Source organism: Populus nigra, chromosome 10, assembly GCF_951802175.1.
Source record: "Populus nigra chromosome 10, ddPopNigr1.1, whole genome shotgun sequence".
In the NCBI taxonomy this organism is placed as follows: Eukaryota; Viridiplantae; Streptophyta; class Magnoliopsida; order Malpighiales; family Salicaceae; genus Populus; species Populus nigra.
Window position 1 is genome coordinate 14,703,970 of NC_084861.1, and position 26,646 is coordinate 14,730,615.

General features: G+C 31.2%; 4 protein-coding genes across 7 annotated transcripts; all 4 read right to left on the bottom strand.

Annotated features, from left to right (window-relative positions):
- Positions 1-414: 414 nt before the first annotated feature.
- LOC133704596 (uncharacterized) lies at positions 415-3,404 on the bottom strand. The gene is made up of 8 exons (XM_062129470.1): positions 3,153-3,404; positions 2,998-3,074; positions 2,808-2,849; positions 2,424-2,465; positions 1,638-1,721; positions 1,215-1,302; positions 773-870; positions 415-683 (listed from the first exon to the last, which is right to left on the bottom strand). Exons 1-8 carry the CDS (start codon positions 3,331-3,333, stop codon positions 636-638), a joined length of 660 nt encoding a protein of 219 aa, XP_061985454.1. The 5' UTR covers positions 3,334-3,404; the 3' UTR covers positions 415-635.
- Positions 3,405-4,753: 1,349 nt separating this feature from the next.
- LOC133705664 (serine carboxypeptidase-like) lies at positions 4,754-8,601 on the bottom strand. The gene is made up of 9 exons (XM_062130991.1): positions 8,227-8,601; positions 7,648-7,816; positions 6,795-6,914; positions 6,386-6,529; positions 6,152-6,302; positions 5,884-5,972; positions 5,380-5,638; positions 5,162-5,295; positions 4,754-5,020 (listed from the first exon to the last, which is right to left on the bottom strand). The coding sequence occupies exons 1-9, from the start codon at positions 8,559-8,561 to the stop codon at positions 4,892-4,894; spliced, it is 1,530 nt and encodes a 509-aa protein (XP_061986975.1). The 5' UTR covers positions 8,562-8,601; the 3' UTR covers positions 4,754-4,891.
- Positions 8,602-17,166: 8,565 nt separating this feature from the next.
- LOC133705563 (vacuolar protein sorting-associated protein 24 homolog 1) lies at positions 17,167-20,320 on the bottom strand. Of its 2 annotated transcripts, none has more exons than XM_062130839.1 (6): positions 19,976-20,320; positions 19,611-19,687; positions 18,885-18,987; positions 18,322-18,443; positions 17,640-17,834; positions 17,167-17,561 (listed from the first exon to the last, which is right to left on the bottom strand). In XM_062130839.1, exons 1-6 carry the CDS (start codon positions 20,085-20,087, stop codon positions 17,481-17,483), a joined length of 690 nt encoding a protein of 229 aa, XP_061986823.1. In that variant the 5' UTR covers positions 20,088-20,320; the 3' UTR covers positions 17,167-17,480. The 2 variants fall into 2 exon arrangements, with proteins under 2 accessions (XP_061986823.1, XP_061986824.1); XM_062130840.1 differs by having other exon boundaries at positions 19,611-19,679; positions 19,976-20,319.
- Positions 20,321-22,045: 1,725 nt separating this feature from the next.
- LOC133705564 (uncharacterized) lies at positions 22,046-25,812 on the bottom strand. 3 transcript variants are annotated; one of them, XM_062130843.1, is made up of 6 exons: positions 25,655-25,812; positions 24,666-24,756; positions 24,226-24,506; positions 23,576-23,663; positions 22,655-22,721; positions 22,046-22,429 (listed from the first exon to the last, which is right to left on the bottom strand). In XM_062130843.1, the coding sequence occupies exons 3-6, from the start codon at positions 24,347-24,349 to the stop codon at positions 22,376-22,378; spliced, it is 333 nt and encodes a 110-aa protein (XP_061986827.1). In that variant the 5' UTR covers positions 24,350-24,506; positions 24,666-24,756; positions 25,655-25,812; the 3' UTR covers positions 22,046-22,375. The 3 variants fall into 3 exon arrangements, with proteins under 3 accessions (XP_061986827.1, XP_061986825.1, XP_061986828.1); XM_062130841.1 differs by lacking the exon at positions 24,666-24,756; XM_062130844.1 differs by lacking the exon at positions 25,655-25,812 and having other exon boundaries at positions 24,666-24,769.
- Between the last annotated feature and the right edge of the window lie 834 nt (positions 25,813-26,646).

Sequence of the window (26,646 nt, forward strand, 5' to 3'; positions counted from 1 at the left end):
TTTATTTGGAATTCTCGCTCTTTTGTTAGAGATTGTGACCAACTTTAGGTTGGAGACAGATCGTTCTTTACATCTTTGGTCGTAGCTTTTCTAAAGAAGTTGCCTCGGCTGGATCCAGAATTTTAAACAGGTGATCTTGCTAAGCACAAAGATGCAGCTGATACAAGGATTCACTACAGTGAAATCTGTGTTTGTAACGCGTAGGGTAGAAAGATCAGTACATATACTTCTGTTGCATACACTGTCAGACTTCGCACTGGTGTCCATTTTCTTATTGTTTCATACTCTCAGATTTTTCACTAGTGTCTAATCTCTTTTGTTGCATCCTATTCAGAGCTTAAAAAACGAGTGCTCTGTACAATTGCTACTAACAATGCCTATCTACATGGAAGTAGGAAATATTAACCTGAGTGGTAAAATTGAAAACTGGACTTTGCTATTGATTCTGTTTCTCCCTTTCTTTCTGGTTAACAACAATGGAGGTTCAATATATGCTCTTATTCTGACAAAAGAAAAAAAAGAACTTCCTCGACTGATGAGGAGAAAACGTGACTTCTTTTCCCCAGAAATCACAATCAATGAGAACTTTATTATCAGAAAACCCCATGAACGACAGTAGAAATAATCTCGAGCCTTCAGGTAGAGTCTGATTTTGCCTCTGTTGAGCCAGGTTGATTTGCAGCCTGCGCAGGAAATTAAATTTTATCATTGGTGAGAACTTAGATGGAGATGCTTGCTCAGGAGTTTATCAAAGCTAGCAAGATCAGCTCACCAGCATTTCATGGTCCCCCATAATTTCTTCTATTAATTCCTCGAGTGGTTTGTCAGCACTGTTTGGAACAAGAGCTGCAAACACAGCTGGTTCTAGTCCTGTATATAGCCAAAAGAGTAGGTTTATGCCTGTTGCATAATGCATACTGCTGCTACGTGCAAGAATAACGATACACCCGCCCTCATCCATGAAGGGGAAGATGGAGATCTCTTCTGGCTAATTGGGTTGAATGATGTGCTATATTATTTTCCATTAAAAAAAACAGGATGGAATGCTAAATCCTGTCCAAGCAATTCAATACCATGCACCTAACAATTTTTTTAATGGCAACGATTACTAAAACCTTCTGACATGACTATGATTTGAAGTTAGAATTAAATTACTGTCAAACTAATAATTGCATTAAACTAATTTTACTTCATCAAGAAAAACAATGGAATACCTGTTTCTGGAAAAGCATCAATGAACATCATCATCTCCTCCCCACTAAGGCCAGACAAGAAGCAGATCCGTGGCAATGACTTTGCAACCTGCAGAACAGGATACAATAAATTCAGGCAACTTCTAAAACAGTACACAAAGTTTGACAGTATTAACAGATGACATACTTCCTGCATGATTTGGCAGAGAAATACAACCAAATTAATTGATTTTCTTTATTCATCAACTCGTCTTGCTATCTTTCTTTTTGCAAACTCATGATATTGATTAATAAGAACATGTTCTTCCACGTTACAATTGCTGGTCTTTCCACCAAAACTATTCACAAGACCCAAGTATTTAACCATCCCCAGATAGCTAAATGCATCGTAAACAGGCAGGAATAAGAACAGGCTGCTGGAGGCAGCATGTTAAGAAAACCAACCATCACAGTTTCCAAATTTGTTTGACTTGTATTCATTGCTTCCCATAGCGACCGAGGAATCATGTCTTCGGTACAAAAAATAACCTACAATGGAGAACATCAAAATACAAACCAGTTAAATAACACTTGGAAGTGTATCTATATTCTTGGTTACATGTTGAGCATCCATCATAACATCCTTTTTACGTTGTCTCGAGCCTCAAGTCTTAAAAACAAAAACAACTACAAGGATAGTGATTAACTTTCTTATACCCCCCCTCGCAAACAAAGTTCATGGACTCTTCTTGATTAGATCACTTATTTCTGTGCCATTATTCTATTCCATGCATTGATGTGATACTAAAACTCAGTAAGAAAATAAAACCTCATGATGAGCTAACTTTTGGTTAAGATTTCTGTAAAATAAAAATCTTCTTAAATAAAACTCAAGAATTTTGTTCTTTGAATTTAAAGCTTTTTAAAAGCATTTATTTTCTTGACCTATTTAATACATTTCCCATAAATATTCTGACTTCATGATCGGAGGGTCTTTAAATCCCCTTGATTGGAACTGCTTTTACAAGTATTCAAGCTTTTACTATAAGCCTGGAGTTCCTTAGATTAAAAGGAAGAAATCCAAGCACTTGAATATATTGATTAATCATTATCCCAAACACTAAATAACCATTTAGTTATATATCTTGGATTTGCCTCAACACTGAATTCATGATGTTCCAGCTATTTCTTATCATATCCACAATCCAATTAGATGAGGATGAACCGATAAATAGAGAAATTATATATTACCTTTAAGAATTCACCATCCAACTCTTTGAGAAGCTCTCTTATCTGTTCCAAGAAGATTCAAAGTTAGACATGTTTCCGGGACATACTGCCTTAAACAATTATTTTGGTGCCTTCAAGAGAGAAATTAATTTCTAAGGACTTGTTTTTCCCAGAAATTAGGCAAAGAATTATATTGAACAGACCTAAAGTAGTACAAATGTTGGAACTTGCAGTAATTATTGTGCTGGCCTAGCCAGTATCCTCTGAACCAACGCATAAGCTAACTCTCATATTAATGGTTCGCACTTATCAGGAATGACGACAATAGGTTATAAAAAAAAGCCACAAATCAATATTAGTACTGGCAATCTCCATAAAGGTCAGTAGACAGAAAACAAGAGTTACCTTCACTGCTTCCTCTACTTCAAACCCCAACAATAACAAGGCCTGCAAAATAAGAAGGGTTCTTTAGCCTCACTTGATTAGAGGCCGGATATGTTCGTTGGCTTACACGTCAAAACATAAAATTCAATTGCATAGTGACAGGAAATGTTCAAATTTGAAGGCAATAGGAAAAGAACTAACCAGAACTTACAGGTGGACCATGTGCAGAATCCTCCGCGTTTAAGGGAACAAACTTTGAATCTTCATCCATTAACTCACTAGGAATTCCTGCAAGAGATAAGTGCAGATCTTAACTGAAGCAGTCCTAATTAGTGAACTTGAAAGGGTGCTAACTGCTAAGCATACCCTCAGCAGATGCTCGTGAGGGGTTCTTGAGCTTCATGTGATGGCCTGCATCTTTTGTTGATAAATAAGAAACTGTAGATATCTTTGAGATTACAAGAGGGTTTGATGAAACTGAAGGAAACAGAAGGGCACGAGAATTTAAAAAACGGTTGGTAATTGAGAATGCAAGAGCAGCAGCCATGAAAGCGAGCACTTGTTTTCCTTATCTTCTGGGAGTTAAACTGTAATCCTTTGTTCTGTGTTCTTGATAAAAGTAGTATACGGTTTGGATCTTGTCCCGTGTTACTGTTACCAGGATCTTCCGTGTATCCAATAATAACTTGCCACATCAAGTTACGATAAGAGGTATGTGAAGTTGGGTTTTTTTTTGGGGGGTACTGGTAGAGATATTTGGACACATCAGGACCAAGTTATAATTTATTTGAGTTTTAATCCGTACCCGTGCTTTCACTAGATTTCTCATCAGTTATCCTTGAACGGTAACACTGTCACCATTATAGAAACTAAAATGTTAGAACCATCCAGGTACTGAAAATGGGATTAAAAAATTTGTTTTTTTTATAGTTTTAAGTTTCAATGATGTTGTTGTTTATATGATGGTTACTAAAAACTTACATGGTCATCAATTTTAGGATCTGTGAGATTAGTCGAGGTATATATAAGCTGGTTCAGACACCTACATTAAACTATAAAAAAAAATTACTACGAAATCACATTGTTCAAACAAGATAAATCCGTCCCCTAAATTAGCGGGAAAAATATATCCAATGACAAAAACAGAAGTAATATAAAAAAGTTCAATTGTTGATATATCTTTATAAATATAGTTTTTTTTAGATGCACTCCAATTTTAAAAATTTATTTTAACAATCCATTTGTATTTTAATATATTTAATATTAATATTTTTAGTTTTTTTATAAAACCTTTGGAAAAAAATTAAATCTTTAAATAATTTATTTTATGTTTTTAACTCTTTTAATAGAAATGTAAGAATGACTTTTATTCAACAGAAAAATCATTTTGACTCTTCATTTAGCTATCCTTTTGAAGCTACACAATAATTATAAAAAAAAGGTAAAAAAAAATCTTTTTTTTCTTTGGAGATGCTTTAATGTTCAGTACTGAGATCAGTTTTTGTCCTAATACTCATCAACTTACCTGAAAATTAGGTTTTCATGCAAAAGGATGGCGGTAATCATGCAATTCTATTTTTACGAACATTTCTTAGTTTTTTACCCAGTCCGCAATGGTGAAATGAGTCGGACTGCGATTAACAACTACACGGGTCCTTCGGGTAAAAGGGGTTAACCTGCAAAACTTGAAAATCTTTGTTCTCCCAGTATTGGGCTCAAGCAAAACTCTGAAAATACCAGTTCTAAGGCCCAAAAGTGTGCGCCTCTGTAAAGAAATTATAGCTGGTTTGTTGTGGACCAATGCTGGAAACTCACTTTGACATCCCAGATAGCATGTTGTTAGATGGCTAAAATTCCTCAAACAAATACATGCAAATGTAAGATTCCAGCACAAATCACAAACGATATAGCAGCTACACAAACAAGCATGCATCCATAAAACACTACGATTCTAGCAGTCTATAATCTTGAAAGAATCAAAAGCCAAGATACCACGTTGTATAGGATTCTGTTTGATTCGTGAGAGAATAATATTTACAAGCGTACAGGAAAAACCAAGGAAACCATATATTGCGGTCACTCTTATTAATGCTTGATAAAGGCAATCAAATCTCAGCAACCAATTGTTGGGGCTCCTCTGTGGCTTCTGACAATGTGCCCCGAGTCCACCTCTTCAGCATCTCTAATGAAGCCTCGGGCTGGTCCATGGGAACCATGTGCCCGGCATCATGGACCTGTTGGCAGAGGCATCGTGCAACAAGATTAGCACTCCTCATAAAATGAAAGCTATGGTTTTTGGTAAAGAAAATGGAGGCTATGGTTTTTGGTAAAGAAAATGGAGGCTATTGTTTTTTGAGAGAAAGAGGGAGAGAGACCTTAAGGAATGCGAGAGGCCCATAACTTTTCAGTACTCCAGCTTCAGAACCACTAACTTCGAAAGGAACTTCAGGAGATGCCACAAACGCCTTCTGACCAGGCCATTCCATGGCATGAACCCATCTTGAATTACCTGCTCATGTGAGATTTACCCTCAGCCTTGGATAAATGATAAGTAAGTGAAACTTGCTGTACCTTAATCGTTGGTACTACTTACCAAGCCAGTTGCAGATGAGATCATATTCTCCAGCATACACAAGCAACTTGATTCCATCCTCAAGGAGAGCAGGAATGCCCACTTCAAGATTTCTCATCCAGTCCATCAGCATCGCCTGGTAGACTGTAGGGCTACAGGAAACAAAGTCTATATCCCCAACACCAAGTGCCTCCTTAACAGATTTCTGGCCCAGAAATTTCTCCATATTTGAGAAGTCGTAGCAGAGGCTCCCCTCGCAATTCTTTCTAATGTCATAATACTGCAGAGATAATATATCAATGCTTGTCAATTTTTGGTTGGTTGTTACACACATCATGCATCCAGTATGCAGATTACTTTCACGTCTACAAAAGTGCATCTGATACAAATTCTTCAAGGACATATTTTATTCAATGTAAAGAAGAATTCCTTCAAGGAGAGATATGATCAATGGGAGCACATTGGAAATTGAAAAAAAAATATTTTGTCATGAACACTCCAACAGGAGGGTTTATGAGGTCTTACATTTATATTACCAGCAACTGATATAATGCTGTTGAATATGGTGCTGCAAACTAAATAGGAGGCCATGCAAGAGACTGTACCATCAGTGCCTGAGACAGAAAGCACATGTTCAAGCAAGGAACCAGGAGCTAAAAGTCAAACCCTCATGCATGGAGAAAAATTTGAAAAACAAATTTGATTGATACAAAAAATGGGATCTAAAAACAATGAAACAATCTAGGAAAATGATCTCCTAGAGGAATTAGAGTAAATTGAGATAAAACATTACCGCAAAGCTTTATTGCCATTTCACACACTGGAACTATCTTGCTGATGCGATCATGCTCAGCTTGTTTAATTATTCCCATATCCAACGCATAATCTGTGTATGCTTTATACTGGATTGCAGGATCAGTGAGCCCATTACCAATGGCGAATCCCTGCTCCAAAATTTTTATTGCAATTAAAAAATATAGAAAACAGATCCATCAAAGGTCAGTATTAGACAAATTCATTAATATACCTTGAGGTTTATATGAATTCCTTCTTTAGCTTTGTTTCCTCTGTGGACTCGGGCTGCAAAAGCAGGGATATAGTGGCCAGCATATGATTCTCCAGTTATGTAGAAGTCATTCTTTGCCAATTCAGGATGCTCCTTGAAGAAGGCCTGGTGCCATACAAAGAATGCACTTTAGTCCATTTCAATATGTTGCTTTAACAAATCTTAATCATTTATAAACAACAATTCACCAATCCTTTCAAGTTTCACATAATGTGTTTTTAGTGTCACAAACTAAGACTAGCATGCAGTACAGTAAAACTTTAGCAATTACAGTTCTTTCCTGAGAAATTAATATATAAGAAGTTCATGGGGATGCCAGAATATTCTGCTCTATTTCATTTCTTATCACAGGGAAATACAGGATAACTACCTGTAAGAAGTCATATAGATCGTTACTAACTCCCTCTTCATTGTGACGGATGTCACGCCTATCAGTACTATAACTGTATCCAGTCCCAGTAGGTTGGTCAACATATAGAAGGTTTGACACCTGCAAAATCATCATAGCAACATGTTAATTCTCTTGTCACCAAGCAGGGAAGTTGCAGTTCTTCCCTGCCAAATTAATGAAAAGGAATAGAGAAACAAAAGCCAAACTCAATAGCACTAGTAACAATCCTTCATTTTTTCCAGAACACATCTTATTTAATTTGTGCTTCGTATTTCTGCTAACACAATATAACAAAAAAACCACCACTGCACTAAGAACCAAGTTAAAGTGAACTCCAGTGCATAAAGTGCAACCGTGTGCCAAAATGAAGAAAATAACTCTAAAGTGCAAGTGTAAGTATTTTGTTGGGAGATATTCACAAAATGCAATCAAGGATCTTAAATCAAATAAACAACTAACTACTGACCAAGCAGCTAGCTTAAGAGTTGGAACAAAGAAATCACAAAAAGCCTGCAGGTTCAATGCCAACGGCAGCATGCCCGTGATAAGTACAGAACATATCAACATCCTGCTATCAACTCCTACTCTAGGTTGATTAAGGGCCAGGATTTGTAAATAATACACAATACGAAACACACTTTTAATAACATTGGGTAAAAAATTGGATATTTGCTCCATTTGGCATAACATTATATGATATTTCACAATTTACATTTGCTACACTATGGAAAACATTTATTTGTTTATTTTTTTATGAAGAAAGAACAAAGAAATTACAGTCCAGTATTAATTAAGTATTGCATAAACTGAAGAAGATTTAATGGCACCTTACCTTGTCCCATCCGTACTTGTTTCGCACAAGCGACAAGTTATTTGCAATAGTATATGGACCATTTTCATAAAACATAGCCAATTCACTACTACACCCTGGTCCTCCAGTCAACCAAATGACCACAGGATCCTTCTTGCTGGTCCTTGATTCAAAGAAAAAGTAAAACATCCTACAAAACCACAAGCGCACCAATTAGTAACCACTAATTAGAAACCAACAAACAAACTTCAAAAAAAAAATCCTCTTTTAACAACCCATTCAAACTTAATTCCAACATCCAATCTTTTTTAGAAAAAAAAAATGATACCTGACATAAAATGAAACCCTAATCAAACATTCATTACAGCATCAATAATTAGAAACCAACAAACTAACTGAAAATCCCACTCAATGGCGCACACACGAAAAATTCTCAAAAAAATCACCAATCCACTTAATCTCCAACCTCAAAAACCCAATCTTTACCCAAAAATCAAAACTTTGACCAAACCAAAACAAGCAAACACAAAAGCCAAAAAAACCCATCTCCCCAAACTCAACTCAAGGCCAAAAAAATCAAGGGTTTTTAAAATCAAATACCTAGCATCATGGGAATTCTCAATCTTGTAATAACCAGCATGATTTCCCAGATCATCAACAGTAACGCTTTCTTCCTTATCACCAACTACATTAGGAAACCTAAATTTCCTCTCTACAATCCTCTTATTATACCCTGCTTGGTCAATAACACTAACACCATCGATCACGTTGACTTCTGAATTTGGAAACAAATTCAGCTCCCTTATCAGCTTCTCTGCTTGCACAGACGGGAAATTTGACTTCCCGAGACTGAGATAAGCATTGTCTGATAAACTTGCGTGAGATATCGCTATAAGTGAGAGGAGAAAGACAGAAATGAAATTAAGGTTCTCCATTTTCGAGGTTCTTGAAGAATGAGTGGGAGACAAAGGTGAGAACTTTATATGGAAGAAGAGAACTGTAGATTGTTTTGAAGATGGACACGTGGCATAACTACCAGTCTTACTTTAGGGGTTAACATCTTAAGGAATGTGGTTGACAATGCTTAGGTTGAAGTTATTTTTAGTCCTTACAGCTCTTTAATTTTCAATTAAAATCTTATGTGGAAAAGAGCTTTAAGTTTCCCTTTCGTTGCAATTCTTGGTCCAATAATTAAATAAATTTAGTTGTATTTGTAATTGATACACACATGAGATATAAAATAAATGTTCAGTGATTAAATTCATATAGCATCTTTTTTTAAGAAATAATCTTGCTTATTTTTATTTAATTAATTGTGTCTTGGTAATATAATACATGGTAGTTTTAAAAAATATTTTTCAATAAAAAATATGTTAAAATAATTTTTTCATATATTTTTTTATTTTTAATATTAGCATATTAGAATATCAAAAAACACCTACAAACATCAATTTAATATTTTTTCTTGTGAAAAATATATTAAAATAAATTGAATTATAATACCAAACACTAGTTTCATTCGGTTTAATTTTATTTTCTCAATAAATATATATTTAGATTAATAATAATGATGAATAAAATAATATTATTTTATATACTATAAATCAAGTTACATGTTCCTAGATAAATTATCTTAGAACAAATAGATAAAACAATCTTTCATTGTGTTGTTAGAAATTCAATAATATTTTTGCATAACCCAACAAATTGGAGGATCTAGAGTTTGTACAAAGTTTTTAACTACAGGTATATAAGTGTAATATCTTAAGAAATACGAGGACTAAGATGAATTCTCGTCTTGTGTTTTTTATACATGGGAAGCAAAGGAAACGTGAGGGAGACAACGTGTCGTTGTTTTTGTTGGTGATGATATGATGTGGTGTCGTTTTTGCTTCGGGCGGGAAGATGAAGGGATTTTTGATTACGCGAGAAGGGGTCCACTGTTACAAATGTGCACGCAAGTTGATTGTGTGTTTATACAAGGAGCTATTGTGTGTGTTATCTTATCTGTAAGAAAATTATTTTGGAAATTTAATAATTAATTTTTTAAATACAGGTATATTTATGAAATCATTTTTTGGAAATTTTATTTGTTGGTCTGTTGAATGTATGAAAATTTAATAATTACTTTTAAAAAAAGAATTTAGCAAAGAATTCGATGATTTGGTTTAATAAGGTTTGTTAGGTTCCAAATGCCTGAGACTTTAGTCTGGAGTTTTGACTAAGAAATGTGGGTCCCAATGTACATTGATCAAGGTCTTTTAGATGGGAGATCATGATCGTTGATTTATTAGAACTTTAAAAGTCAGAGTTGTGGATGGTGACGATTCATTTTGGGGGCAACAATCCAAGTTATGCTTGTAATGGAAGAAAGTGGACTGGAACATGGAAGGGCGGTGGTGACGGTTTCAAAGGCAAATAATAATAAATAAAGGAAAAAGAGAGGTATTTTGATGGAAAGAACATGAAACTGGTGTGAGTAAAGCTATGTTTAGCTAAAACCTTTTGCAAGATTACCTTAAGGTTGTTAAAAATATTGTTTTAACACGATATTAAAAAATATAATATAAACTTGAATTGTAAAATTATAAAATTATAAATATTTTTTAAATTAATTATATATTAATAATTCTAGTTAATAAATTAAATTACATTAAAATGTAATAAAACGAGTCAATAATATTATAATTAACGAGTAATCTAAATAAAAAAAATAGTATGAATTAATAAATTAATGACATTGAGAAATAAAAAATATCATAACAAAATTTTTCAATATAGGAGAATCACTAAAAGGTAAGAAGCACACGTGAATCTAGTGATAACCTGGTTGTTTTCATCACAATAAATCTTGATAAATCCATTTTGGGTTGCAAGCTAATAAGTTTAAATTAGTAATTAACTAATATGATTTCAATAATGAAATAAACCCCTAAACAATGTCTAATGCGCTAACAAAAATTAAATTAGAAATAATTATTTAAAACTAAATAAATAAATAAATAAAATAGAATAATAAAAAAGTCTTCATGTTGAAATTCCTTCATGTAGCCTGAATCTTCATTTTTTGTATGTTCCTGGTAGGTTTGAGTCTTGATTTCAAACATGTCATTCTCTCCTGATTTTAAACATATTGGTCTCTATTGTTTAGATGAATTATTGGGCCTATGATATATAGTTGGAAAGTTTTCAGATGTTTAGTTTATATCTCAACTTTAATCGAAGCAAAATTCCACCAGTAGTTCTAGATATGCCCTAAACAGTGCACGAATGTGTTGTTCGACATATTTAACAATATTAGTTTACTAAATTTGACCATTTAAAATATTATGTTTCCTGGCTTCATTTGACTTGAAAATTTACCACAATATATTTTCATGTATCTAATATTTCTCTGTAAAATTTCAGTTTTATCCAATAAACGGTTTGAAAGATATGTTCAATCTCGCAAAACTAGCCAGCAGACATCGTAATGCCAAATTTGAACCTAACTTAGTTCATATCACAAATTTAGTAAACTCGTAAAATCGGACTAAGTTTACCAATTTTATCGATCTTGCACGAGTTAAGTCTGATTTTACTGATTTCAAGTTTTTAGTCCGATTTAACACGTTAGATACATGTTAACTCGTAAAAACTTACGATTTTACGAGTGAAGTCACGATTTTAACAGCCTTAATTATGTTCTAAAAAATTAACTATAAACTTGGAAAATAGGGAGTAAGGAGTTTTCACATATTATTATTTACTGGAATGATGTTTTGTTTTTGTTTTTAATTTTATTATTTAATATTTTTTTATTTAATTATCAAACTTTTATAATATGAATCTCAGATTTGATGGATTAACCTAGTTTGATAGGCTGACCCGGTTGGCTCAATTTTTTTTATTTAATCATTTAATATTGATTTAACTGAGAATTAAACTTTATAATTTGTTTTATTTACCTTTCATTAGGTTATTATGATCTCATAACCTGAGAATAGTGTTTAATGGGTTAACTCATGTTATTTTTTGGTGTCTTTTATTTAATTGATTTTTTTTCAATTTTATCATTTAATATTGAGTCGGCTGGGAATTGAGTTTCATAATGTATTTTTATTTGCTTTTTATTAGAATACCTTAGTCTCACAATTAAGGTCCCAAGTTTTGGCATTTTAACCCTAGTTAAATTAAGTCTTTTATTTTTTAATTTTTTTAAGATGTTATATCAGTTTCATGACTCGGGTCAGGAATCCTTTAATATTGTACTTGTTTTTTACTGGGTTATTCTAGTCTTATGACCCGGTCAGGAATTTAAAATATGAACACAATTTATTTATTTTAATTAATTTTATAAAAATATTTATAGATTAATATTGAAACGAAAGAAAGTGGGATGAAATATAGAAGTGGAAGGGCGGTGATGACAGTTTCAAAGGCAAAAAAAAAAAAAAAAAGGGAAAACGAAAAGGAAAAGGAGAGATATTTTGATGGAAAGAACATGAGACTAGTGTGAGTGAAGCTATTTTTGGCTAAAATAATGGAAGAAAATCATGGAAAAGTTTTGCAAAGTCCAAGTAATATAGCCTTTAGAAACGTGGTTGAGATTGTATTTTTAAAAAATGATTTTTTATATATTTTTTATTATTTTAATGTATTGATATAAAAATAATTTTTTAAAAATAAAAAATATTTATATATTTTAATATATTTTTGAATAAAAAACACCTTTTAACACACTACTAAATGCTTGTGACAAGTTATAAATAAATACAATACTTGACTTATTATTTTGAACTCCGCATTTAATGTCTTAAATTTATGGGACTCGTAAATAAAGAAAATTTTGGATAAATACATTTTTTTAAAAAAAAAACTCTGGAAAGTATCTTCGTAAATAGATCATTGAAGATATGAGCATAACCTCCTTTGACAGAAACATGAACAATGAAAAAGCAGATGGATAAAGACATTGCTATTTATTTCTTTTTTCAGTTTTTCTTTTCGCCAGAAAACATATGGTTCTTGACTAAGAAATGTGGGTCCCAATGTACGCTGATCAAGCTCTTTTAGACGGGAGATCATGATCGTTGATTTGTCGGAACTTTAGAAGTCAAAGCTGTGAGTGGTGACGATTCATTTTGGGTGCAACAATCCAAGTTATGCTTGTAATGGAAGAAAGTGGAATGGAATATTTTGACGCGGAAGGGCGGTGGTGACGGTTTCAAAGGCAAATAAATTTAAGACATTAAATCTCAACTAAATTTAGAACCATGCTAAAATAATGGAAGAAAATCATGGAAAAGTTCTGCAGAAGTCCAACTAATATAGCCTTTATAAAAATAGCTGAAATTGTATTTTTTATTATTTTAATATGTTGATATTAAAAATATTTTTTAAAAATAAAAATATTTATATTATTTTAATGTATTTCCAACTGATAAACACCGTAAAAAATAATTGTTAATATACTACTAAATACTTGTAACAAATTATAAATACAATACTTGACTTATTATTTTGAACTCCGCTTTTAATGTCTTAAATTTATGGGACTCTTAAATAAAGAAAATTTTGGATAAATACATTTAAAAAAAAAATAACTGGAAAGTATCTTCGTAAATAGATTATTGAAGATATGAACATAACCTTCTTAGACAGAAACATGAACAATGGAAAAGCAGATGGATAGAGACATTAATATTTATTTCTTTTTTCAGTTTTCTTTTCGCCAGAAAACATCTGTTACAACACGTGAAAACTGGCAGAGGATCTGCGCAGAAAGTTTTAAGTGAATGCCGATTCTTATTCAATAGAAAAGAAATTAGCTATGTAACCCATGTTTTGTTACAGGTTGAATATTGTTTTTTCAGAATATGTGTATGTACAAGCTTTTACAAAATATTTCTATACATACAAAATTTTAAAAAAAAATTCAAAATATTCATGCAAATATCTAATTAAATAAATTAAAAATTATATATGTATAAAATTTTTTTTATCAAGCCCGATCCTTATCTGGTCAAAATAAACCAACCAAACTCGTGATATTGGTTATAAACTTAATTGGATTCAACAATCTTACTTTATAATTTTTATCTAAAATAAATACTTATAAAATTAAAAACCATCAAGATATCAAAGTGATAAAAAAAATCAAATAAAAATAAATTATATTGTTTAATTAATAATCAACCAAATATTAAGTGATAAAATTAAAAAAAAAAATTAAAAACAAATTTAAAAACAAATACAATTGTAATATATAAAAAAAGGGTTTGGTCTCTTGGTTAGGAAAGCTCAAAGCTCCCAGGCCTCTATAAAAAGTCCAGATATGCAGGCTTAGAGCAATCTAGGTATCAAAGCTTTATTTTTTTAATTTTTTTAAAGGACAACCACCCCTTAATAATTTGAAAATCAGGTTGGTATATTTCAGACCAAGAAAAACCCTTTTTAAACTATATTTTCACTTGAAAAAAAACCATAAAACACCCTAAACACCTTGTAAAGCATATTTATAACATCTAACAATCAAAAAAATTATCTTCAAAACCCACAATAAACCTGAAACTAAAATTATTTTCGGGTTCAGATCCACCATTTCAAACAAGTTTAAAAGAAAAAAAAACATATTATATAAACTTTACTCACAAAAAGGAATATGTTGAAGCCAAAAACACTAGGTTTTCATGGATGGAATCGGTTTCAATTGAGATTTTTTTTTTTTATTATTAGAACTTAGTCGTCAGCCCCCCCTCTCAAAATAGAGAAAAAAAAAATAAGAAAAATAAAATTTAAAACCAAAATTGAATTTCATAGATTATAAATGATTAAAAGTTTATAATCTAAAGTTAAAGGATTAAAGTGTACATTTAGCCCTAATTTAAGCAAAATCTTCTTTTTTTATTGTGTTTTTTTTAGTTCATTGTTTTTGAATCTTACCATTCCTTAACAAATATACTTTAATTAGTCGTTAATATGAAGCTATAATGATGCAATAAAAAAAAATTAAAAAAACAAATCACTGTGATAATTCATAGCAATTTGTTTCTTGGTGAAGAATGATACGGAAAATGATATTTTTTCCATGCCTTTTAAAGTATTACTAAATAAACATAAAAAGATTATATTTAATCCCATAAAAAACAGAAAAATATTTGTAGTACTCAAAAATTATTTTTGTAATTCCCTCTCTCATGCTTCTCCTTTTTAATGTTTTTCTCTCTCCTTGTTATAACTTAATCACCATGAAATTTCCTGACTTGCCTTTTTTTTTTCAATTTCTTTTTAATAATTAAATCAGAAACAAAAGAACAGTAAATAAGGATAATGGCCATTGCCCAGGTATTACTTGTACGATACATGAATGTACGCAGATAGAGACGATAGAGTCCAGCTATGGTCTTGGGAAATTAGAGCAGCATACTTGAAATTTTTCCACTTATTTGCCGTCGCATGGTGACTTGTGAAAGAAGCCATTAGAGGGCAAGTGACTAAACTACACACCATAGAGTGATTATGAGGTGACGTGTTCATGTGATGCCGTGAGCTTATGACATGCTTGTGTATTATCATATATTTATAAAAAAAATTATTATTATTCATAATATTTTAAAGGAAAAAACTACAAAATTATATTCTTAATCAGCTCAATATTAAAAAAATAAAATCAACAAAAACAATTATGAAAAAAAATGAAAAAAAAAGATGATAATTTTGGAAGAAAAAAAAGCAAAAAGCAAATAATAAAAAAATAGAAAAAAAACATGTGGGGTAAGTTAAAGCTAAATTTTCAACCAGCTCAATATTAAAATCATTTAAGAAAACATTGTAGCAATCTATAGTGTTTTGTGAGGAAATATACAATTATAATTCTCAACCAGCTCAATATTAAAAAAAATCAACAAGGATAATTTTGAAAAATATAAAAAAAACGAAAGGAAAAAAACCATGTAGGGAAATACCATAACAATCTATAGTGTTTCATGAGAAAATCTATAGTTGTAATTTTTAACAAGTTTAATATTAAAAGCAATAAAAACAACAAAGACAATTTAAAAAAACATAAAAAAAATCATATGAAAAAACACTGTAGCAATCAACGATGTTTTAAGAAAAAAAAACTAAATTGTCAATCGGCTCAGTATGAAAAAAATAAATTTGACAAAAACATATTTGAAAAAAAAAACATCAATTAAAAAAACATGTGGGAAAACATTGTAGCAAGGCAAAAATCATGTGGGGAAACACTGTAGCAATCTACAATGTTTTAAATAACTACAAAGCTAAATTCTCAATCAGCTTAATATGAAAAAAAAAATCGACAAAGATAATTTTGGGAAAAAAATTATTTAATAAAAAACCATGTAGAGAAACACTGTAGCAATATAGTGTTTTAAAGAAAAAAATTAAAAAACTAAATTCTCAATCAGCTCAATAGTAAAAAAATAAAATCAACAAAAATAATTATGAAAAAAATATAAAGAAGAAAGACAATTTTGGAAAAAAATTAAAAAAATGAAAAAATATACATAGGGAAAGCTAAAGCTAAAGCTAAATTCTCAACCAACTCAATATTAAAAAAATAAATTCGACAAAGATAATTAAAAAAAACATGTGGGGGAAATACTGCAGTCAAACAAAAACCATGTAAGGAAAACATTGTAGCAATCCATAGTTTTTTTTTTTTTTTGAAAAAAGCTACAAAGCTAAGTTCTCAACCAGCTCAATATATAAAAAAAATCGACAAAGACTATTTTTTATTTAAAAAAAGTCAATTTTGGGTAAAAAATGAAAATAATACATGTAAAAAAAAGGAAACAAAAGCGAAAAAAAAAAAAAAACACGTGGAGAAAGCTATAGTGTTTTTTAAAAAGAAACTAAAAAACTAAAATTTCAACCAGCTCAATAGTTAAAAAAAATAAAATCAACAAAAATAATTCTGAAAAAAGCAAAACAAAAAAAAAATGTAAAAAATGACAATTTAAAAAAAAAACAAAAAAAAAAACATGTGGGGAAAACTAAAGTTAGATTATCAGTCAGCTCAATATTGAAAAAATAAATTCGATAAAGATAATTTAAAAAAAAATATGTGGGGAAATATTACAGCAAAACAAAAACTATATAAGAAAAACACTATAGCAATTCATATTATTTTTTTTAAAAAAAACTACAAAACTAAATTTTCAATCAACTTAATATAAAAAAAATAAAATCTACAAAGATCATTTTGAAAAATAAATAAATAAATAAATTATAAAAAAATATGAGAATATAATAACAATCCAGAAAAAAACTATATAGTTAAATTTTCAACCAGCTCAATATTTTAAAAAAATAACAAAGATAATTTAAAAAAATAAAAGAAAAGGAAAAAAAAGGAAAAAGAAGTCAATTTTGGGTTAACAAAAGAGAAAAAAAACATGTTAAAAAAAAGAAAAAAAACAAAAGCAAAAAAAAAAAATGCTACAGTAAAAAACCTACACATTTTAGAGTATTTGTTAATAATTGGACTCGCCAATTTGTATGGACTCATGCGACGCCGGACTACTAGAAAAATGAGACATCAGGGAGTGCTAGTTCTCCCAAGTATTTTTGCATCATTAGATGATGTTATGCAGTAGCGTGTTCCAGGGTGTGAACTACAGGGGAAGCATCGATACATTACACGACACATAAATGGTGTCTGGGGAATACCAGGGGTTTTAGGTAGAGGTAAAATCAAAGTGGTAGTACTGTTATACAAACTGATATGACAAGTGCAGAAATACATTTTCTGCAAAAATTATGGTAACTAGGTCAATGGCCTCTAATCTCATTCATTTTTCTTCAATAAACACCGAGGGAAATGCAGTGAATAAGCATGCATCGAACTAAGATCTGACTTTGGCTAGCCGAGCCCTTAGCTCTTCTAGTTCTTCCTCGTCATCTACACCCTCTGCAATAGCTTCTTCCTGTGAACATTGCAATGAGGTTAGGTCCAACCTTCCTCAAACCAAGTATGCAAAAAATTAGATCGAAGTTAATCGTACTTCATGTGAGGTGCTTGCTTCTTGGGCAGGTACCCTTACTCTTTCCTTTCTGACAGCTTCAGGAAGCTGAGCAGCTGTCTCACCAGCTATTTCTGTTAGGACCTTATCAACTTCTTCTTCAATTTCCTCTTCGATGTCTTCAGAATCCAGTGCTGAATCAACAGCATCAGTTACCATTTCTTCAATAACCCCAGCCTACAAAGTGCAAACCAAAAGCCAAGAATGTAAAATATAGGTGAAGAAGTAAAACATAAAACGATGCTCAAAGCCTGAAACATGTCATTGTTAGTGGACATTATGAACCTACTGCATCCACGCTCTCACTCTAACAAACATCAAGCCTATTTGATAAGTAGATGAATGGATCCTTAGAAATACATTCTCCATTCCCACATTATAAACTTTGAGCTCAGTTAAATTAATTTGCAATTACAGTTTACATAAGAAAAATAATTGTATTTTCCTAGGAGCAAAGTTTCTTAGTCATAATTTCTGCTGGAGATCACAGGGGATTTTTTTTTACTACAACAATGATGAAAAAAAATTCAGAAAAAAAATTGCAAACATTAATTAGATTCCATCATGGGCTCAGCATGTCAGTAGAATTTTTGATGAGCTGTTAAACAGAATGTGAAACTGGTTGGTTTTTCATTGAAACAATTCAAGAAATGATGAAACTAACCTTTGTCATTTCCCTGCTGAATTCTTGCATTGTGGCAGCCATTTCTGGAGCTTTCATAAGGTTATTGACAAGTTTCATGACTTCAGCACTTTTAGATAAATGACCCACAGTACGGGCAATTGCTGAGAATCAAACCCAACATGTGAATCCTCAAGAAAGAGTCTCAATGAAACGGAACAATATTAAAGTATTTTTTTTTTGACAAAAATTATTTCAGATAGTTCAAGCCATTAATTTGAAAGTAAAATGCAAGCAACCAAGAATATAGCAGCATGATCACAGAAGTAGTGTGACAAAAACTGACCAATATGGACATATGACTAAAGACTCTCTCGCCACATCACATCTGTAATACAAAATAAGCTTCCAAGGAAATTTGGCAAAAGTCCAACAATAAAACAAGGGTTTACCTATTTTTCCTTCCCATAAAAATGTTGAAGTTTGAAACTTATTTCATACCTTTTCCCATATCTTTGGAAAGAGCATTCTCATAAAAGGACTTTCAGGTGAAAAAAAATCTTAAAACTAAGTAATTTAAATGCATGCCAAGTAAAAAATCCTACCAACACTTTCTCCAAGGTGCATTGATATTGAATTCAGTTGGGCCTTATTTTCATAAAGACGGTTCACGGCTTTTCTCGACATCACAATCTCCTTTGCAAGTGCCTGAAACATAATAGATGGAAAGGGAGACTTACGAGCATGTAAAATATGATACAGCAAGCCATACAAAAGACATGAAATTGGCATCTTTCATGGCTCAACCAGGATTCACCCAAAGGCAGGCACATAATCTACTACTGAGGTTTATTTTTTTTCAGTTCAACATACTTGCAGGATAAGTCTGAGTACATCACTAGTTTCAACTTTCAACCTAAACTTGATTTGATTTCAACATTATCCACATGGCTTTCTAGCTCTAAGCTCCACTTCAAAGTTAAAAAAGTTTTGCCAGTTCAGTTATTATGATACATAGAAGAATTTGAAGCATAACTACCAAAAGAGACGTCTAAAATCCCCTAAAGCAGGATCATTAACCATGCACATGATCAAGCACATAAAGCAACTAGCAGTTTTAGTTTCGGTAGCTCACAGAGAAGCTGGGATTCTAGAACAAATGCTGATCAACAAAATCAAGCTGTCTAAGTCCATCATGCATGAATCTTCTAAAAATCCTCAATGATTTTCCAAGTTCACAATCACGAGATTACAGATCTTTCATTTTATCTTATTCAGCACCAATTTCATAAAAAATTGAGTAAAATCAACTCTGAAGTTTGATAATTTACCTTAGCCGAGCCCATGTCATTTCTCTTGGCAGCCTCCTTAATTGCCTTATGTACACTTTTCTCCTCTCTCTGCACATCTAAAACCATAACAAAACCCCAAGTCTTTTAGCCCAAAGTCGCCATCACCATACAAAATGTAACAAACCCAGCAATCCAAGCTTCAGGATTCAGAAAACCCAAAACCCACAATTCCCATCAACCAAGATGAAATCTTTCTCCTTTAAAATCTAAAAACACAATAAACCCACGTTTTTTTTTCAGCCCAGATTCACTACAAACACACTAAACAAACCAATCCATCAATCCAAACTCAGAATTGTAAAAAACCTATAATAGAAAAAAAAAGTAAAAAGTTGGAAACTTGCCTCTGATTTGCCGCTCAATGTTACGGCACTCTTGACGTAGCTTTCTCTGCCAATCCCTCAATTGCTGTTGTGGGTTTGGTTTCGGTTTTAACATGCTCTTGAATTTATCCATCCCTCTCTCTCAAGCTCTCAACTTTAACAGGAGAGCAATCAGTCTCCGTCTATGAATAATAGCTTAGGATCGAAACTGAATTTTCTTTTTGGTGTTTGTTCTCCGGGAATGTTTTTCTTTTCCGTTTCCTTTTGTTTCCGGTTCAGTCAGCGTGTCAGGTGTTTTAACATTAATCATGGTCTCGTTAGAGAGCTGGAAAACGACACGTCGTACCATAAACCGCGTTGCCTTTTTTGGAAGAGAGCTTCCTTCTCTCTTTCTTCTTATGCTGCGTTTGGTTCCTGAATTTTTTTTTTTGTGTGTTTGTTTATCATTAAAAAAATTAGTTAACAGAAAACACTTTACAATTAAAGAAAAATTTAGCTTGATTTTTAAACATGTGTTTTCTTAAAAAATTTAAGTGGAAAACATTTTCCACAAGTTGTGAAAAATTTAGAAATGTCATATTATTTGCTGATTATATCAAATTTGATCTTCAAACTTTTGATTGATATATATATTTTGTTTTGAATATTTATTTTTCAATTTCATCTATTAAAATTTAATTTTTATATTAACTTTATTCTTTATTTTTATAATTGCTATTTGCTTTTTCCTTATCATTTTTTTATTGAAATTTTTTATACATCAAATTTACTTCTCATTCTTTTGATTGTTACTTATTTTATTTGAAATGATTTATAAAATATTAATTATTATTATTTTAATTTCTTCATCTTTTATCTTTTTTTTATTTTTTAGACTTGATCTCTATTATTTTGATTATTATTTATTTTATTTGAGATAATTTATGAAATTATTTTTTTTTCAATTTTATTCTCATTCAACTTTTTAATTTGTAAGATTTGTTCCTCGTTATTTTAATAAACTTGAGAAAAATAAAACATTAATAAGTTATTTTCCGGCTCATTTTCCATGACATAATCAAACACTGAAAATTATTTTTCAACTTATTTTTCATTACACTATCAAATATCGAAAAATAATTTACTTTCCTGAAATTCACTTTCCTGGTATTAACTTTCCAAAAAAAAACTACTTTCCAGCAAATAAACGAGACCTTAAAGATAGATTTTCTTCCTTTCTTAACAAGGAAGTGAATGGGCAAATTTCTTTTCTATATATTTTTATTTTTATTTTTCAGAGCCTTCAATAAATAAAAATTAAATATTTTATTAATTCAGTTTAGACAAATCGTTTTCTTTATATATTAGTATATTCACAAAGATTTCTTTCTCCAAACTTTCTCATTCTCTGGATTCAAACATGAGGTAAATAATAGAATAGGTTGGTACCTATTCGTCTTACTGTAGAAAATTTGAATTTTTTGGAGAATCAAATATAAATTTTGTTTCTACTTAATGAATTAAAAAACCAGCAAAATTTGAAATATTTTTTTAAATCAATTGATAATATTATATACTTTTATCAATTAATTTTATAGATAACATTAGTTATTATTTTGAATTAATAAAAATAAAAATAATAGAAAAAGAAACTTATTTAGTTAAAAAGATAAAAATACAAATCAAAACAAAACAAAACTTATTTGGTTACTCCGTGTATTTTTCTATCTTGATTTTTTTTCTATCCCAGCCAGTAACGAAATAAACACTATATATTATATTAAATATAACAAACAAAACCACAATTATTATATTAAAATTCTATTTGTTTTTGTATTCTAAAAGCATTTTTTAAAAAGTTTTATTTTTATTTTATTTTTTTCTTTACTTTAAATTAATATTTTTTTTAATATTTTTAAATCATTTTAATGTACTAATATCAAAAATAAAATTTTAAAAATAAACAAATATTATTTCAATATATTTATGAATAAAAAACACTTTAAAAAATAACCACAACTACACTTTCAAACAAACACATACACTTTCAAACAAACACATTGGAAACAATTTTCCATAGCATCATTAGAAAATTGGATAGAAATGCCAGACTTCCAAAGATGCGCATCATTCTGTATCTGATGCTAATGCTACCAAGAAGTATAGTTTTCACAGTGAATAAATACACAAGTTGTTTGTTACAAATGAAAGTAAAATTACATCTGGGATCTGTAATCCCCGTGAGGATAAGCTGGAAAAAAAACCCTAACTAGTCCAATAGGAATTAATTTCAGGTACATTGAAGCCTTTCCATATCATATTCTACATGGAAGAATCAATTACAAGAAATCAGGCTGCATTTTCAGGCTGTCAGAAATTCCTGCATGCTTTACCTTCTATTAGTCTCCATTGCGCTAGAATTAAAACATTGTCATTGATTATTTAATCAAAGAGGCCTTCATCATGCCAAATATCAACTAAAAAATCTACCATCTCCTGCAAAATTCAACAATCAGTTGAACCGAGATCAACAACTGCACAGGAAATTAAGAAGAAAACTAGAAGTGGAACGTTCTGAAAGATCAGAAGAGTCACCAGTCCAAAATCTTTAACCATGACCTTTCAAGCGCATGCTCATGCACACTACCACTAAAGAAGATTCAAAACCAATAAACCATAAAATTCACTTAATGTGAGAATGGTTGTCAGAAGAGAGCTTACAGATAAAGGAATTGGCTCAGAGAAGGGCTCCTGAGTAGAAAGCAAATCTTCATAGGTTGTTGACCAGCTGCAAAGAAAAGTTCTCAAAACGATTGGCTCCAAGGATGCATGCTTGAATTTAAAAGCACCATGTCATGCAAAAATGCTCAAAAGATTGTATTTTCTTAAACTCTCGTCTTGGCTCCCTCTTAGGTGGGACCATAACAAGGTCAAGACTCGAGACCACTAATACGAGTAATTACAACTAAAGATTAATAACCAATATAATCATGTCAATTGTCATGAACCATCATCATACATGAACAAACTAGGAAGACGTTACCACAGCATGTATGGGCAAAAATAATGACAGAAACAATGATATGATATGATATCATGAACCACGTAATACACAAACTAAATAGGAAGCACGAACATTCTCTTGGAGGTGTCAATGGTGTATTTCTGTCAGTCCTACTTATGAAGCCACTTCAAAAAAAATTCTGTCAGTCCTAAAATTCTGTCAATGGTGTATTTCTATCAGTCCTACTTAGGAAGCACGAATATTCTCTTGGAGGTGTCAATGGTGTATTTCTCATTTCTTTACGCATAGGTTTTGGAAGGACAAGAATAGCCCCTGGTCCCTACTTAATTACAATTTACATGTTGACATGCATTTATTCTTGGCTGAATGCAGCAGGCAGTGAAATGCAGTTCAACAATTCATTTCACTCTCCAAAACTTTCAGTGTCTGCCATCAGGAAGTGCAATAACGTTCTTATTTTTTCCTCATTAATTGCTGAGGCAAGATTTACTATATGCACCCTGAAAACACGAAATACAAATTATTCAGAGTAGGGAGGTTCCAGGCTTATAGATGGTACAAATCATTGACCGCAGAAATAGAGCTCATAACACTCAAGAAGCTTTACAGACAATTACCTTATAATTGGTTCCTTGGTCGTTCTTTGTGGCTGACGAGATTGATTTCCTGTCCACTTTCTTCTGCTCTCGTGCCATGCAATTGCAGCTAAACATGCATTTGGACACGTTATACTCATGGAAAAGAAAATTACACATTGAAAGAAACAGAAAAGAATGAATATGAATAGACAAAGGCTCGCTACTGGGATTTGCACAAGGAAAGAAAGATGCATAACAATCACAAAAGCAAAACCAAAGAAGTATTTACTATTTGAAACTCCGACTTCAATGGATGACTTAGAAACCCATGTGAAGCAACACTTAAAAAAAGTCAAAAGTTTCCAGGCATTATTTTGTACAGAACATTATCAATGACGTTTATTCAGATTATTCCAGTGATGTCAATGGTAGAATAATACACTTCTTTTGTCCTCTTCTCCTTATAAAGCATGAAACTTCAATTGGCATTAGGTGTATCTTTTATATAGCAAAAGAAATCTCTAAGAACACGTCTAATTAAAAAATTAAGACCCTAAAAACCAGCAGATGGAAGACTAGAAAAATCGCTGTAATGCACAATCAACAAGTGAGTCGCTTTAAAGAAATCCCAAAAGGAAGGACAGATTTAGAGAAATTGCTGGCATTCGTGACCAAGGCAACAGACTCACCATGATTAACAAATACAGATGTACTCTTCTCTTTTTCTGTGTTCATATGTTCTCCATTGGTGGATGTGGAATGCTCTGATGATCGCTTCTCATTGGAGTGGGAGCTTGCAGAATTTACCTCCATTTGCTCTAAACTGAATACTCATTCCCTTTGGCAGTAACACATTAACTGCTGACTGGTAGTCCTTTTTAACAAGTTCCTTCAGGGATTTATCAAAAGATATAGCTATTTGGAATGAAGCAAGGCTTCTACAACAACTTCTTGGCATAAAATAGCTCTTCTGTGTGATTCGCAAATCAAAAGGAAAGGTAAGAATAAGGAAATATGAGTCAGAATGTCACTTGAATGCAATAGTGACACACTATGAAAAAAAGAACCACATTCTTCTCGATGGACCAAATATAAAACCATAGCCAACTTCAACATTAATCATATTTACCTTGCTTCTGAAAATCTATGTAAAATCTTCGGTAAATTAATCACCAAAACTTTCAGAGTCCATTTATGTTAATGACAACAGAAGTTCCACCCTAGAAAAGCAGATGCCTTGGTCCTATCAGTATTAATGTCCATCCTTAATCTTTCTTTCTAACACAAGCTTCCTTTCAGACACATAACATGTAAAGTAATAAATAAACCAAAGGCATATGAGCTATAAAACAAGAAAAAATAAAAGTCTCCCAGTAATCATTTTTTTGTCAGACATCATTAGAGCAATAGTGCAGTGATCAACAAAAAAAATGTTTTTTTCATCTAAATTTACGACAAAATTTTATTCTCTACAATCAATAAAGTCAACACAAACTCAGATCTGTTGCAAAGTATGAACTTTTCCAAAAACAAACCCGCAGAACAGAACCATCAAAGACATGCATTTACTTCTTCACATCCCCACCAAGTCACCAAGAAAATCCAAAAAAAGACCACACTTCCTCTTGCACAATTCACCAGGTTGTGATCCAAATTCTCTGGAAAAAAAAAATCCCACCATGCTACTATGCAATTCCTCATTCTACAAGTCCAATAAATTTTTTTTTCACACAAGAACAGATTTCAAGAACTGGGTCGTTAAATCAACTAAATTTCACATTCTAAAGCCGACCTTCTTTTGCTCATCATATCAGCTACAGTTTATCTACTTTTACACTGCTCTTCCTGTTTTCTTGTTGGTATATGCATAACAAAACATGCTCAAAATGTGAAACAAACCAAACAGATTACAAGAACACAGACACAGAAGTTGCAAAAGCAAATCCCACGAGCTCAAAATCATTTTCGGAACTCGGAAACATTTTCTAAATTTAAGATAGCATGCATTTAGCCAGTCTTTTTTTTTTTAATATAGTATAAAAGGTAATCTTGAGCAGAAATAAATGAAAATCCCCAAAAAGAATTACACCGGGAAAGAGAGAAAAGGCTGGGCAATACCTTGTTGCAGATTATTTATCAACGCATTGGGTATTTTAAAGCTGAATCTAAAGTGTTTCTTTTAGAGGGAGGAGGAGGAGGAGGAGGAGGAGGGAGGGGAGGGGGGAGGAAATTAGGAGAACGTCGGTTTTGATAATTATTGACTTTTGGTACGGTAATGATAATATAATAATCTTTCTATTAAAAGAGAAAATCCATTTTCCTAACAAATGATTAATCTCGATCAACTTTGACTAAATCCTTAAATCTAATAAAGTAAATTATCTTTAATCTGACCTTAAATTTTAACTTTAATGGCTAGGTAAACGTGTCCCTGGCTAACCCTTTTATTCTTTTCTTGCTTTGTGAGCTTCCTCCTCTAGGTTTTTATTAGCCAGCGATTCGCTACGATTATATATATATATATATATATATAGATTTTTTAAATACATTTATGTAATTTAAAATATTTAAGTTTAAATAAAAAAATCTATGGATAGAATTATATATAAGAATAAATAAATAAAAATTCATTGACAATACCTAAAAATAAAACTTGAAAAATCAAGAAACAAGTATAAATTAAGATATTTAATCTTAAAAAATAATATTTATCTAGTTATATTTGCTAAACTTTTTTATTAAAATAATTTTTTTATTCAAGTAAACGATAATAGAAATAGAAACATAAATTATATTGATCAAATAAAATAAAATGAGAAAATAACATCATGCAAGACTGCATATATTAGAAATATTATCTAAAAATTAAATTTTATTATTTGAAAAAATAATGTTCATTCATACAAAAGATAAATATATATATATATATAGATAGATAAATCAGCTTTAAATTTAAATGCATAACTAAAAAAATAACTATCATTTAAAAGTAGTTCTCAAATCAAAATGAAAGAGAAAATGAGAACTATTTTAAATATAAATTAAAACAAATTAGAGAAAAAAATCATGAAAAACATTAATTTTAAAAAATAAAAAAAGGAGCAAATGTC